The sequence below is a fragment of the Herpailurus yagouaroundi genome, unplaced genomic scaffold (assembly GCF_014898765.1).
Source record: "Herpailurus yagouaroundi ecotype Mexico unplaced genomic scaffold, PumYag 28, whole genome shotgun sequence".
Lineage (NCBI taxonomy): Eukaryota > Metazoa > Chordata > Mammalia > Carnivora > Felidae > Herpailurus > Herpailurus yagouaroundi.
The window spans coordinates 72,307,692-72,324,118 of record NW_024412376.1 but is presented as its reverse complement, the minus strand read 5'-3'; the positions used below and the strand labels follow the sequence as shown (position 1 = coordinate 72,324,118).

General features: G+C 35.2%; 1 protein-coding gene and 1 long non-coding RNA gene across 21 annotated transcripts in view; one reads left to right on the top strand and one right to left on the bottom strand.

The window, feature by feature from the left end:
* LOC121030708 (uncharacterized) overlaps nt 1-12,704 on the top strand; it is a 28,583-nt gene extending 15,879 nt beyond the window's left edge. Inside the window, exon 4 of one of the 2 annotated variants that reach the window (XR_005790372.1) lies at nt 12,621-12,704. This is a non-coding gene — a long non-coding RNA (uncharacterized LOC121030708). Of the gene's footprint in view, nt 1-6,602; nt 6,716-12,620 lie in introns of those variants that run through there. The other variant, XR_005790366.1, reaches the window with a different exon arrangement.
* Nucleotides 1-16,427, bottom strand: part of CAMK2D (calcium/calmodulin dependent protein kinase II delta) — a 315,318-nt gene that overhangs the window by 81,902 nt on the left and 216,989 nt on the right. For 12 of the 19 annotated variants that reach the window (XM_040475237.1, XM_040475297.1, XM_040475342.1 and 9 more), the window contains exons 5-6: nt 10,252-10,317; nt 7,064-7,136 (exon numbers count right to left, since the gene is read on the bottom strand). In XM_040475237.1, coding sequence (XP_040331171.1) covers nt 7,064-7,136; nt 10,252-10,317 — 139 coding nt within the window. Of the gene's footprint in view, nt 1-6,042; nt 6,116-7,063; nt 7,137-10,251; nt 10,318-16,427 lie in introns of all 19 variants that reach the window. The other 7 variants (XM_040475245.1, XM_040475392.1, XM_040475282.1 and 4 more) reach the window with 1 other exon arrangement.

Below are 16,427 nucleotides of genomic sequence, written 5' to 3'. Positions count from 1 at the left end.
TGTTGGCAAGTTTTGTTTTCTACTTCCATATGGATGCAGAGGCAACTTTGTTAGTTGTGATTTGAGATTTTCTTGAATCTGTTCAAATATCTCAAAGTACCTAGGCAAGTTGCTGGAATCACTTTTAGGACAGAGACTGGCATAGGAGATAAAATGACTCAAACTCCTCAGTGTCTAAATGAGGTACAGACATCAAAAAAGATGGAGGACTTGAAGCCAGCTTTCTGATTGCTTCTTTTAAAGATGTGAGACTGAGGGAATTCCTCCAATGGATTAAAAATGGGAAAGTTTTATACCATTGGTATAGACAGTCCACTAAGTAGCTAGTTGCAAAAGAATCTGAAATACTCAAAAATATTTACTACCCATATCCAAATAAGACAAGGGGGAGAACTTATGAGACATATTTTCAATCTTGCTTCTCAAAAATCTCACAAATATATGAGAATTTCAAAATTAATGTGATCTTTATGAAGGAACTGATTTGGCAAAAGTGGTGACCATCTTCAGCATCAGTCATATCACAGCCAATAAACCTAGCCAATAAAACTCAAATACTAGGACTATATATGTGCAGCAACATCATGTGTGCTTTACTTTTTTTTATAGCTCTTTCCTTTATGAATATTACAAAAACAGCTAGTTATTAGTTTCATTATTCCATTATTATTTAATTCTTACATTTATTTGCATATTAGTTTTCAGGAACTGAAATTGTCTTTTTAGATTTCTTTCCTCTATTGAAGTGTATCAATTATTTCAACATGAAGATAAGCATTCTGTGCTTTGGTGTGTTTTCAGTCACTTTTCCTTTGCCAAAGAAGGTGTGAACAAAGCTCCTAGAAATAAACTAAGTGAAAGTTTGCATGAATTGCAAAGCTTGAATACCAATCTCACTCATGAACATGGTAGAAGTTCTTTTGTGCACATGGTACAAGTGACTTTTGTTTTAATTTTTATATGGAATGGATGCCTGAATTTATGTAGTTAGCACAGGGAGTTTTCAGCTGACACATGTGCTGTAAGTCTGTGATTAGGAAGTATTATTTGTATATCCATGCATATATGGAGCAAGTTCCTTAGAATTGTCTGTTTTCCATTCCTGTTTTTTTTTTTTTTTTTTATTTACTTCTACATCATTAGCACATATTCTCAGGTAGACTGAAAGAAGTGAGGGTGACCACAGTGGGACTGTGTCAATCACCTACTGTTTCTCTATGGCTTGACACACAGTTGTCAGGTTCAATAAAGAGACACCAGAATGACTAATGAATTATGGAATTTATCACTTACATAGTTTCTAAAGCACCTCGACATACATTATACACAAATGATAGGTTTGTTAAACTTGTATTTAAGTATGCTTCTGAGAAAAGTGGAATAATTGTGATTTTATAATTATTCAAAACAGACATTCACAATTTGATATATCTATTGCTAAAGAGGATTTATTGCATGTCATAGTCCTCCAGAAAATTAATTTCTTTCTTTTCTGGTTTTAAATTTAATTTTATTCCTATAAAAGTTTTCAAGTGCCCCCAAATCTCCAGAATTATTACCTTCATTTAAAAACCTATTCTATTCCTCTCTCTCTTCTTCCCTCTCTTTCTCCATCTATTGACCTAATGACTTTTCCATTAAATACATTGTTTTTCAGGAGGTAGCTCATTCTCTGCTAAGCCAGTTTACAGGTGTCAATGTGCTGCTAAGAGATTATTGTGTGTATATGAAGTCTTCTAACCAGATTGGTGTTCATGAAGTAGTTTGGTAACCATTTCTGCTGTACTTTGAACTGAAGAAATCTTACCCCTTTGTGTGAAATACAGTTATATGATAAAACGCAGCTATAGAGCTGCCTCCTTTGACTTCTGTTAACTGATTCACAGAAACTGTACTCTTCAGGCTCTTAAATGAGAGAACACATCTGGTTTGATATCCCTCTACTTCTTGTGACCTCAAGAGCTGTGATTTGTTACTGCGACCTTTTTAACCTAATGCTTTTCAGGGTGCAGTATTCATGTGATGTATATCCTTCTTTCTGGGAGGAACAGCCCTGATACATATTTTAAAATGATCTTTATTCAGTGGCCTATAGGTTCTATCCACATAAGGTTTGTTCTTAGTTTGCTCTGTAATTTATGCCCAGAGTTATGACAGTGCCTCAACAGGTACTTAAGACATGTTTGATGAATGTTTGTTCCTCTCTCTTTATACCTGACTTTTCAATCCTCAGTTCACAAACACTCAACACTGAGTTATAGAAATCCATTCTTTGTAAACAGTCTATTTTTAGGTACTTCAAACTGATTGTCTGATGTGGCCTAAATTACATGTGGTAAATGCATATCGTTCTTCTCTATGCCTCATTTTCCCAAGGCTGGGACCAATGCCACTTTACTGATTTCCTGAATAAGAAATTTATACTTTGGACACCAATCTATTGGCAAATTATATTGTCCCCTTCCACTCCATATTATATCTTAAAAAGTAACTTATTCTCTTATTCCTAATGATACAGATTTTGTGTGGTTCTGGAACATCCACAGGCAGAATCATTTTAATCATTTGATTCACAAATCTTAAAATCATTTCTCCAATTCTTACTGTTGCCGGTGAAATTACTTTCCCATCATCGTTTGACCTATTTTTCGGCCTCTGTAAAGTTTTTGATTTATCCAACTAACGAATTGAGAAATGGTAGCAATTAAGTCTGCAGACACTGGAAACAAAATGCTTGGGCACAAATTATATGTCACTAGCTGAGCGACCATGAGTAAGTTCTTTCACTAGTGGTTGCTAAAGCTCTCTTTACGCAACATGGGGAATATCAAAGCGCCTTCTTCATAAAGCTGTTAAGATTCATATGATATCACAGTTTAGGGTACATGGTAAATGCCTGATAAATGGCAGCTATTATCATTTTTATTACTAACATCTCACCTTGATCCAAATTCTCCCAAAGATGGGAGTCATATTCAACTATAGTACTATAATTATGTCACTACTGGTAGATACTCCTTAATATTGCTTAGGTTTGACACTGGCTGCACATTAGACAAAAGGCTTGTGTATCCACTGGATACTGTCTGGCTCTGACTGATGTGCTTCCTTTATGCTAATATCCCACCACATGGAACCTTATTCTACTGCTTGTTTGAGGACATCCTCTAATTGTCTACTATGCCTCAGCCTTGTCTCTAGATCCTTATAATTTTCCATCTGGTGGATTCCACTGTCTAAGAAGCTCCCAAGAGTGGCAGTTATTCAGATAATGATCTTTATGTTATGACTGTATCAAAGAGGATATACTTATCCTCTTTATTCAATATTAATTAACATCCACAAAAGCTATGTTATTCAATGATGCTTTTTATATTGTAAATGTGCTTTTCATTGAGTTTCATTCATTCCTAAATTGAAAGCATATGCCACAAGTATTTACTAGGTATGAAGTCCTATATTAGGTACTGTGAAGTATTATAGGTAGTATTATAAGTAGATATTGTAGGTATTACAGTAATATAGCTATTGTTCTAGGATGGGCTTACAAACAAATTGTACAGTACTCATATGCTTGTAGGTGCCTTTAATAATGATGGAAAACAGAACACTTTCTGTGTTTTTCTCTCACTGATATGGACACATTAAACTGTGCATCAAACATCTGTATTATATACGAATTAACAAATGAATCAAGATATGGAAACAAAAATATATGACCTAAGAATAGGAGGGCAAATTTTTTGTTTAAAGCCTGATAATAAAAAAATTTACCTATCTCTTTCAATTTTATGTATTGGCAAATATACTATTACAAGCAGTATACTTAGCAGATAAAGTATACACGTAGATATAAAAGACATAAAACAAAATCAGAGATTTAGCACACTCAGGGTGTGTGTATAAACTTCCTCTAATATATTTTTTTAATATGTTGTGAACTCTCTTATCATGTTATGAAATGGCCTACTGAAACATGCCCTGAAAACTAGACTCAACTGAAATCTATTCAAGTCAGGAATTTGACAGAAACCAAGATAATCCCCAAAATTATAACAAGCTCTACACAAAGCATACTCCTATCCTCTCCCAAAATCAAAATAAGGATGGAGAACAAAAACATTTTGTTGAGTGATGTGCAGGTTATTTCCTTTGGTATCAGGCCTCCCTAAAAATCACCTGCCTGAGTTTTTCATTTTTTTTCGTCTTTATTTCTGAGAGAGAGCACGAGCAGGGGAGGAACAGAGAGAGAGGGAGACACAGAATCCGAAGCAGGCTCCAGGCTCTGAGCTGTTAGCACAGAGCCCGACTCGGGGCTCGAACCCATGAACCACGAGATCATGACCTCAGGTGAAGTCGGACGCTCAGCCGACTGAGCCACCCAGGTGCCCCCTGCCTGAGTTTTTAACTAGTGAATTTAACTCCTAGGTCAGAAAATATATTTTTGCACAGCCCACAACCTAGACCCACTGCCATCTCTGATTAAAGCTCCAGTCTTTGAAGAGCTCAGCTGAGTTGGAACACTTACAGAAGCCCAATATCATGACCCCACAAGATAGATTTTAAGGTCATGTAAGAGAATTAACATTTTTTCAACCTTGGCTTTTAGAGTATACTTATAATTACATAACATGGAGTAAAATATTTCAAATGATAATGTATTAAATTGAGTATCTGATAAAATTGTACAAATAAATGTGTATGCTCATGTATATTCACTTAGGACAGTAGTACAGTGAGAGCTCGGAGGAGTAACAGAACGGGGACTTTCTCTACATGTCTGATAGGGAATTCTTGAGGTGATTGCCAAAGATATGAATTTTCAAAGGAACATATTGTTTTTCCTTAATCCTGATGGGTACATTTGGTAAAGTGTTAGCAGATGCACACAGTCCCATCTTGGCTCTCCAAAAGAAAATGCCCTTAACCATACCTTTGCTTTTGACATTTAAAGCTCTCAGACTCAAATTGAAATCGAAGGAAGATCTGAGAGACTAAGGTGATACTTTGCTTACACATCACATCTTCAAGTAACTCGTTGTGGATCCTTAGAGATATATTCTTCCAGAGCATACTAAATGTCAACACACAGTTGACATTCTACATTACTTGGCCACATTTGTACTAATGCCTGGAAGTGGCTGAGGCTTGAAACAAAGAATGACAACCGCATAGTGCTCACAATTTGCTATTTTGCCCACCCAGTGCTTTCACTTACATTTCTAGGCCTTCACTAGATCCCTGAAATTCCATAAGTGAAACTAGAGTGCTGACAGAAGGGGACAGAGAGTGGATGAAAGAGAAGCCTCCCCCTGAACTGTTTAATTTCTAAGTGATCTGAACATTTCTCATCCTCAATGGTATCAGAAACTGAGTGAAGTCTTAAAAGTATGAGTCCATATACAGGTTACATAAATATTATTTGACATTAAATCTGTTTGACCTTTTTCCTATCTGTTTTAAAAGGCACTAGTATCTTAGTACTTAGGAATGTAAATAAACAAGGAGCCAGGAAGCCTCAATGTCCTCAGAATTCCTGGAACGTTTTGGACTTCAGAGCCCAAAACGGAGGTCCTTTAGCACCAATCACTTGGGCCAAAAACCTATTCAATGACTTTATCTCTACTCTCTTTATAATTTTCATAACTATTTACATTATACTAGGTATACACAGTATGACTCTAAAATAGTATGTTTGATCAATGTCCACAGAATGAGTTCAGACTGAAGAAGAGACCATCAATCATACTCAAAGTCACATTAAGTGCTATATTCTTAGGAGGAAAGAAATATAGCAACCTATTTATTGTTAATGGTAGGACATTATTTCTCGGGATGAAATGGGATTTATTTAAGTCTCAAGTGTGTATCAGAGAAGAGATGAAATAAGCGAGACTGTGGTAAGGGAATGTGTTTTCGTAATGTGTTGGAATGAGTCCACACAACTTTCTTGCTCATATTTTTGCCTTTACAGGCATAATTGCAGCTGAACAGTCATTAGGAATTGTGTGGTGGTTTATCTTCTCCAACAGCATTACTCACCTTCAGGTCCCGATGGACTACGCCCATCTGATGGCAGTGTAGCACAGCCTCCAGGATCTGCTGAATGCAATGACTGCATGCAAACACCAGGGGGCGTGTGTTAGTTCCAAGCTTACACTCACTGTCTGTATACCCTCAGAGAGACTGGGTTACAGTGCAAAACCAGCAGACAACTGGGTTGTATTTTACCACCTTCAGTAATGTAAACATATTGCTCAAGTAGAGTGACTACTACCTCAGCGCAATCAGGATCTTGCCAGATGTGAGAGAAAATGTGGATCCACGTGTTTGAGGACAAAAACCTTCTTAAAAATATTTTAATTCAGGAGCTCATTTCCTAGTTCTAAATTCTTATAGGAAAAGAACTGGAATGCAAGTAGAAATTTTATAGCTGTCGTGGTCCACCTCCACCCCATATAAAAAAACTGCTTCCCTATTCTCTCCCATTTTTCAGTATCATTCCAAAGGCTGTCACATTAGCAGTCAAGGCACCATTAAGGTGAAATTAGGATACGTAATGAATTTTTGATAAATCATTAACTTCTTGTGCTTTAATTTAGCTGGCAATTATTACCTCTTGCCTGAGGGTTCATCAGACTCAAATGGAGCAATGTGTAGCCAGTTGTTTTGCTACAGCAACCCATGGTCTCAGAACAGAAGTGGTGTTTAAATCTACAGGCGGACATACATCACAGGCCAAGTTTATCTCCAGGTGAATGCTGGACATTTCAGGAAAGCCTGCCCCCAAACCGCCTCTGGTAGTTTACTGCTTGGAAACTTAACAGGTTGTGTTTTTAATATTGTCCTTTCCTTTCTGCTATGATGTATATTTAGCCTGTAGATGAGCAAACTGAAAGAGGCATCATGCATTATCATTTCATCATGTAGTCATTTTAGGGAAAAATTGGGAAAGGCAAGGGAACCATTTTAAATACCCACCCTCTGCCCTTTCCCCAGAAATAAAACAAACAAACAAAAAAAAACCTCCTTTGATTCAGATTTATGGACTCCATATACTGACCTTCAGGTCCCTGTGAACTATGCCATTTAGGTGACAATGATTTACACTTTCTAGAATCTGCTGTATACAATGACTGTAAAGATACAAGGGCAGAATGGAAGGGAGAACATTTTAAAGGTACATAATCACATTGAATACAAAATAAAATGAAAGTTAAAACGAAACAAACAAACAAACAAAAATTATATTTTCACAACATATTTTTAGCTTTACATTGGAATTTAATAACGCTGAATAAAGCTAATTCTGGTTCTAACAAAAATGACATCCAACATAGAGTTTGTGACATGTTCAGACAAAACAATTTGAGCTGTGTGTTTTTTTCATTGCAAGTGTACATATTAAATCACTTGTATACAGAAGTCAAAATTTCCATATTCAAGGAGAAAAATTCATAAATATTCCCATAATGCTCTGGGAAATTCCTTTAGCAATATAAAATTTATGAGTATTTCTCATACACATCTAAACTGTTTAAAATCTGAGGTCACAATTAAACATAGGTGTTGAAACAAGAGGGTAAACACAGATGAAGTGGCAGGTGAAACGAGGGTTAAAAAAATGGAGGGACACATTTATCATTTTGACTTAGAATTGGTGCTTCTTGTAGAATAGGTTAAGAGGAAAACCAATGCAAGTCTCAATAACAGAGGGAAAATTTCCAGTAAACCCACGACATAAAATAAATCCCTCTTCAGGAGAGGCATACTCCGGAGAAGGGCTAGGAACTTACGAAAAAAAAAAAAAACAAAAACTTTTTAATACCCTGGAACACTAGTAATTGTTAGATACATTTCCATACACCTCAGTGAAGGAAAACTTTTGCTTATACAATGTCAAAAAGTACAATTGATACTATTCTTATTAAAGGCTCGTTGATGTCAAACAGATTGCTAATTAAATTAAAGGGGATAAATCATTGATTGGCACCTGTAAGGTCCCATGAACTGTCATCTGACATAAAATAATAGAGATCACACTGATGTATTTTGTGCAAATTTACTGTGCAATTCAAATACAGGTTATGTATAGAGGTATATTCACTAACAAACATTTTAATAAGGACATTTCAACCACTTAATGTACAAAATAATATTACTCCAAAGTAAATCCTTGAATTATAAAAAGTAATCACCATCTGATTTCTTACAATGTGAATGTAAAAAAAACATGACTGTGGTTATGATTTTCCAATGCTAACTCTATAAAGAGTACCATTAAAGGGGCTAAAAAGGGGCTAAACATCGTTTACTTTTTGACTATATAGGTTATTTGAGTGTGTGTTGGTAATTATTTTTTAAATCCTATGAATTTTTCCCTTCACTTTGTATTACTTTTTAGAAATATTTCACTTTCTCTTCAACCACAGGTGTAAGTCATCAGGTTTAATGAATAATGCAAAATAAAGAAGTAAACAATAATTCAAATTAAATGAATTACATCATTTTTTGCTAGTGAGAATGGATTCAATTCTTAAGTTCTTGAGGACTAGTAAGGAAAGACTTTTTCTTTATGTTTGTACATGGGAAGATTTGTTCCTTCTCCTTGATTTTGTTGTAGGACCTATCCTAAAAATTAACTTATAGTAAAATCCAAAACTTAATAGAAACATGCATATAAAATGATCCAACTTATAGGGTCTACCCTGTTATCTGTAGGGTTCTTCAATAGTAAAAACAGTTTCTATTTTAATTTCAACCAATATCTTTCAAACATAATAACCTGTTTTACATAACTTTAAATAGCAAAATAAATGTAATTCCCTAACTTGTTTACTACCTTAGTTAAAATTACTACTCTCTTTGGGCAAGTGGGCAAATAGCTAATTGCGAGGCTGCTCTGAAGCCTCTTTTCAGGGGCCGAATGTAAGAAATGGGATAAACTGAGCAAGTGGTGATTCACTCATCATAGTATAAGGGACATGGAAGTTTCTATTTGACTTTGGCAGTAAAAATTCCATTAAAAAATTAGCATGTAGTCATGTACAGATAAGGTTCACAGAATGTCATAAACTGGCATTAAACCAAGAAGATTAATTAGAGATTTGCAAGTGAGCATGTGTATGCATGTGCTGCTTTGAAGGGATGGGGAGGGAATCGGCTATCAGCTGACGATCTGCTGAGGGCAGGCTACTGTGGGATTAGTAAGCGTTAGGAAGCTCTGACAGCATTAGAGAATGGGGGCAGACAATAAGTAACTGAATTTTCAGAATATCTCATTTACATGGCTAATATAGAGTCAATTGCTCAAGGCTAGAGTTTTCAAAATAAGTGCCAACTACTGAATATGTGTAAAGAAACATCAAGGAAAACTAACATGATACAGTCTAAGTAGTACCTAGGCAAGTAAATTAATGTTACTTCAAAAAGGTTGCCTTTGTGCAGCCTAGGAAGTTTCAAATGAGAGAAAATGTACAGTATAGCCACTGTTAAAGATGATGACAATTAACAAGATTGGGAAATATTGAACCCTCTGAAATACCTGAATAAATATTTTTCATATGAGAGTTCCAAAAGCTATCCTGGAATTTCCAAAGAGTTAAACAGCTAATAAATGCTTTAAGGAGACCACTTGGGCTTTTGTACTCTATTTCTTTTTATGCTCTCTGATTAGACATGGGCTGTTCAGTGGAATGGTCTATGATGATGGAAATGTTCTATATCTGCTATCTTCAACTGGTAGTCACTAGCACTTAAGGCTATTAAGCATTCAAAATGTAGCTAGTACAACTGAGAAACTAAATTTTTTATTTAACTTTAATTTTGACGGATTGAAATTAAAATAGCCATGTGACACTAGGGACTACCATCATGGGCAGCTCAGGATCTAGAGACTAGAAGATCTTAATCTTTTATCTCTTAACTTTGCTAAAAGAGTACATCTCTTTAGCAGAAATCATTCCCAATACAGTGTATATTTTATTATTCATTTTTAAAAGACTAACTGTAGATGCTAGATAATAACAAAATTTAGACCAGATTCTAATTTTTTTCCCCAAACCAATTATTTTGGAAACATTAAGAGAGACAAATAGCAATTAAGAGGGACTCGTTTATGAGAAGAAGTCCAAGATGGTTTTATGAGAGTCTCATAAATACTAAGGGTTATGATATATTTATAAAGAGATATATTGAGCAAGTGTCATTTGAATGTTGAGTCTTGTATCTTGCTCAGGGCAAGTCACTTACCTGGCATCAGCTTCACTGTAATATTCTCTCGCCACTATGTCTTCAAACAGTTCACCTCCAGTAACTCTGTAAAGATAATCAAGATATTGTCATTAAAAATAATAATAAGCATCAATAGACTTGCACCATGTTCATATAGAATTTTTTTCAGATTGTTTTGAAAATTATCAAAACAAAGGATTTTAAGACACTACATTACAGATTTCATAACAATCTATACTAATCTAAACATTTCCATCTTTTCTACATATCTTTGTATCACTAGATCCTGAGGACACAATTTTCTGTATACCAAAACCATATTCAGAGATATCTCTCCACAAATAATCTCTATGAAACTCCTCATTTTAATTCTCCCAATATTAACTAAGGTCTGATGAAGTGTGGTGAACAGTTTAAAAATATTTTCTGAACAATAAGAGAAGACACTTACTACTCAAGGCTATAGAGTATGCATTTGTAGTCTGCATCTCTCTGAACGGGCTTGCTTTTTAGACTTCGGTACACATGACCTTATGGGCTAGAGGTGGCCTTCTAAAATACATATTGCTTTTGGGCTGAGTGCTAGATTTTCTTTGTAAAGCACCCCAATTTCCTTTATGCTCCATGTATTTGCCAGTCAACACAGACTTAGGGATTTTGGCAACTTGATCTCTTGCCAACTAAGAAGTCATATCTGTCAGCCATCTTTAAGTGAAGAGTTTCCCATAACTCAGCAACTGGATTTAGTTACTCTACAAAGTACATTCAAACCAATGCTCTGTATATACGTAAATGTAACTATCTTTCGGATCCATTTCTTCTCCAGGTCCAAAAGACTGTTGTTCTGGGGCTAGAATTCCCTAACCAGTGATTTTCTGGCTCCCCCCTCAAATATATGTTTTTAATGTGATTTTTTTTTTAGCAAATTTTAAAAATATGGAAGTGTACCAAGTACCCCCTTGTCCCTCAACCCCAATTCCACCCTCTGGAAAAAAACTAATTTTAACTTTATGTATATCCTTTCAATTTTCTGTGTATCTTTAAATATACTTGTCCCCTTGCAAACACAAAGAAAACATTTTTTTTTTCCTCACAAAAGTAGAATCATGCAATATAGGTAAATTATTAGGCTACTTCTGTTTTTTCATTTCACTTAAGGTCATGGGCACCATTCTGTGTAAGAAGTCTTTATTTAATAAATAGACATATGCATATGTGTGTATGAGTCCAGGCCAACTGCCTTCCAAAGTGGTTGTTACCCACCCCTACACAAACATCATGAAGGTACCGACAGTTTTTTCCCAATTAAAAAAAAAAAGTTAGAAAAAGTTACCTCACGTTAATATTTCTTGATTATTAGTGACGTGAACCATTTTCTCATGTATCAGCCATTTCCTAATCTATTAGGATATGGCTTGATTTTAAATTTCAACTTTGGAGTTTAACCTTGTAATAGATAACATTTGGTTACCATGTGCTACACAGTGTACTAAGCATATTAACTCATAAATCCTTGTAATTATTGTCTGCGATGGGTTTTACCACTAGCTCAGTTTACTGATGAGAAAATGAAGGTACAGAGAAGTAACTTGCCTAAGATTATACAGATATAAGTGGCACAGGCGGGCCATCCATTCCATAGTTCCTGCTCTCAATCACCACACAATGTAGCCATTCCAATAATTACACTGTCAATCTTTCCAGAAGTTTAGAAGGCATGAGTGATTTGAAAAAGCACTGGGTAAAGTTATAAATCTTGGTGTGTACATTATGGAAGGAGAAATAAATTTGTTCTTCAGATAGCTCTTTTTTCTTTCTGATTTTCACTTGCTTTAATAAGTTCTGAAATAACACCAAATGATAACATGTTCCAGAGATCACCATTTATTATTTTCACCAAATGATAACATGTTCCAGAGATCACTAGTTACTATTTTCTTTTGGATTTTCCTTTCCTAAAGGAAAAGATATAATACTAAAGACTTTTAACATGTCTGAAAGCTTATGCAACTTTGACTCCTCTCCATTGCATTCTGAATATTTATAAGTCCTTTAATGCTAGAGTCACTATTTTCAGTCCTATTGTTTTTACAAATAAAATGTGCATCTAAAATTATTTAAAGCTTCATATGGGCTTGTTCTGAAAACCATGGTTACATGTACATGTGATTTCATTTAATAGCTCACCTAGTTTTTTTCCCCAGTTAGAATTACAATAATAATGCAATCACATAAATTATAATACAAATTAATTAAATAATAGACAGATGATACTTCCAACAAACCATTATCATACCTATAATAACAGTTTTGTAGGATTTCTTCCTTTGAATGAATATGAGTAGGTAAATATGATATATAACCATATTTATTTTTTTTGACCACAGGTACCTAGAAAATCTGCATTACAAACAAGTGTGGTTTGTGAAATGTTACCAAATATCGATTAAAAAGCTTACTGACATCAATGATATTGCTGCTTATAGTAGCTCCTTAAATATACTGTATATTCCAGGAGAAGCTCCGTAAGTATAGTATATATTCCAAGAGAATTGTCATATCTTAAATCACTAGGATTCATAACTTACTGATCTTTTTTCTAACCCCAAATATTTATTCAATTAAGGAGTACTGAAGTAATGATTAAATGAATTAACAAGTCAGAAAACCATGCTATTCATCTACTCTAAGTCTGGACTTTACACACACTTAAAAAGGAAAAAAAACATTAAAATTTATATATGGCAATAGGTTTTATTTCTTAAGGTGTTTTTATTTAAAGAAGACTATTAAAAACACTTAGGGCCTAGCATTCTAGTAATTTTCAATGAACCATTCTAGCTGTTAAAGAAGTTTAAGGGGTAGAGTTTTATTTTGAATTAAGCATCTCTGACAGCACTCTTTCTCATTTTCTAACATTCATTGTTCCCATTATTTAAAAACATCCTTGTGCAAATGAAACCATTTTTATCATTTCTGTTGTATGTATGATAAATGGGAAGGTAAAGATGGAGTTCTAATAGAACATGTTGCCTTGAAGATAAACTATTGAATTTTCTAATTTTAACATATTTCTATACTGACATTATTGTTTAATGGAGTGCAAAATTAAGCAGTAGTTACAGATTGAAAATTTGGGGCGTCTGGGTGGCTCAGTTGGTTAAGCATCTGACTTCAGGTCATGATCTCAGTGCTCCTGAGTTTGAGCCCCACATCGGGCTCTGTACTGACAGCTCGGAGCCTGGAGCCTGCTTCAGATTCTGTGTCTCCCTCTCTCTCTGTCCCTCCCCCACTCATACTTTCTTTGTTTCTCAAAAATAAACATTAAAAAAACTTAGCATGCTATATAAAATTCCATACAAAGTCAAATTGAATCAGCCTCATGAATAAAGTGTTCATTAACTAATTCAAACTTCTGTGAATAAATTAAAGTTAGAGTTCTGTTATTATATGAGGCATATTAATTATATATTTTTAGCATTAATTGCCTTTTATGAATCTCTAGAACATTAGGGGTCACAGGGAAAAATAAGATAATCCTGGAATCATGAAAAGATGAGACTTCACATATCAAAAAAGATAAATACTTTTGTTGCTGCTATTGTTATTTGTAGAGATGTTGATTCATTCTGTGTTATCCAGCAGAATGAACTGTCATTTTGTTCCTGGTCTATATATTTATGATTTATATCAGAAATCGTTGAGAGTAGTTCTATATTGAATGAAACATTTATAAAATTTCATGAGGATTACAGCCTTGACTATGAGTCTAAGCAGATAGTAGAGTCCAAAACTGGGCTCTGGAAGAACAAATGGTGCCACTAGCAGTCACTGTCTGTCACCTGCACTACTGCAATAGCCTCTTAATTGGCCCTACTTCCTCTCCTGCTCCTCTGCCATCAGTTATCCAGAAAGCAGCTTTAAATGTGCTTCATATTTTGTCCCATGACTATAGGAAGCCCTTTAAATAGCTGTCCAGTGATACTGGACATGACCTTCAAGTCTTTGCCAAATTTGTACTCTGCCCATCTCTGACCCTCCTTGGCACCCCTTCTCCATCCTACTCCAACCACAATGGCCTTCCTCCAGTTCCTCAAGTGCACCAAACTCCTTCCCATTCCTGGGCCTTTTCACATGCTTGTCTCTCTTCCAGGATATTCTCAATCTGTTTACCTCTATTACTTGGTGACTCTTAAAATTTGGCTTAAATTTTATATCCTCAGACCTCCACTCATCTACATTATCTTATCCCCCTAGAACCCTGTGTTATTCTTCATAACACTTATCACCAATATAATTATGTGTTCATTTATGTACTCATTTGCTTAATGTTTGTCACTCTACTAGTATGGTAGCTCTGGGAGGGTAAAATCTGTTGTGTTTTCACTATAAAATAATCAGAGCTGAGTCATAGTGCCTTTAACAAGCTCATTAAATGCTCTTAAGTGAATGATTCCAGTGTTTTATATCTCAGACAGAGGCATATGTGGGAGATGATCATATGTCAGTGCATTAAGGTGGGTATTCTTCATATATCACTAACCCTTACATTTTGATAAGAAGGTAAGGATTTTTCAGGTAGTTTCCCCCTACAAAATCATATATTTCAGTCCTGGATCTTGTAGTATCTTTCCCACAAGATAGAGTTTGTCTATGAAATAATCCTGTCTGATCACAAATGTAGAAGAATTTGTTGAATTCATTATAAGTCACATAACTGGACTGGAGATTGAAAAGGGAATGAAAGCATGGTGTTTTACAATCTGGGGAAGAAATGTGTAACATTTCATTTTTTAAAGAACCGAACCTATGCCTCTTGTTACCAAAATTAAATACAGAGAACAAGAACATTTATTTGTCCAACTTCATTTGACATTATGACTCTCTCATAGGTTCGGAAACATAAGTTCCTGGTGAATGACCACTGTTTCAGGAAGAGTCAAGTGGTGTAACCATGACACAAGCAGAATCACATGTGTCATCCAGTCCTGTTAAAGCTACAATGGTGGGCATGGGGGGCAGCTGATGCAAACCGAGGAGGGAGGGATTACAAGCATAACCCTGGCTTCATTTTTAATACCATTGTTGGTATCTTATTTAGCCAAGATCAACTTCTTATATAACCTATTTTCTAGCTGGATATCTAGTATTTGATGACACCTCTGAAGTAGTGTTTTACCTGAAGTTGTTCAGAAATGATTTTCTGAATGAATTCCAAATTGGATGATGGGAATTTTGAAAGGCTGGAAGTTTGCTTTACTAGAAGGTCCAAAGAGTTTCTTATTGATCCTGATGTAAATAGATTTGCTGAGTCATAGTAAGAATAACAATTTAGATGATAAAACTGAGGCAGGCCATTGAAACTGATTCCATTCAAAAATTACTCTGGCCAGGAGGGGAAAGGCAAAACACTGGGAGAGGCACACTTTGGGATATCAGACACAGGACAGACATTCACAGGCACTATCCAACATGTGGTCATTCAGCAGAGTTGGGGAGTGGAGTGGGATGGCAAGGTTCCAAATCCTTCAAAGGAGCACTTACTTTATTCTTGTTTTTCTGCCTAATCTGTGATTACTGAATCTATCCTTTCAATATCACTCTGGATTTCATTTTCTCTCATCTTATTCTACTTTATTCTTGATACCTTCTGTATCCTCCCACAATCCCCAACTCCTGCCAACTCTGCAATTCCTTTCTCATTTCATCTTTCACAAATGCATGTGGAAAATATGAACCACTATCAAAAGTTCATATTCTTAAAACTGTTTTTTCTATTCTATGACCAAGAAAAAGCATGAATGAAAACAACACTGCTAACCACAATTAATTGGGCACAGAGAATAAAGAAAAAGCAGAAATGGATTGGTTATTTTTGTGCTGTTAATATTACTGACCTCCCCAAATGAGCAAATCAGCCATTAAGCTTATTATATAATCTGTGTGTGTGTGATTCAATAAACTGCCTTAATCTAGGATTGTGTGATTGTTTAAACACTCAGGCAATGTATTCCAAAGATGTGCGTAACAAAATGAATGCTTCTTGAAGGCAAGGAATAAATTGTAAAGCTATACATTAAAAAAAAATTGATGCAAATTAAAACCACAATGAGATACCCACTCACACCCATTAGGACAGCAGATAGGAAAGGAGGGGAGGGGAGGGGAGGGGAGGGGAGGGGAGGGGAGAGGAG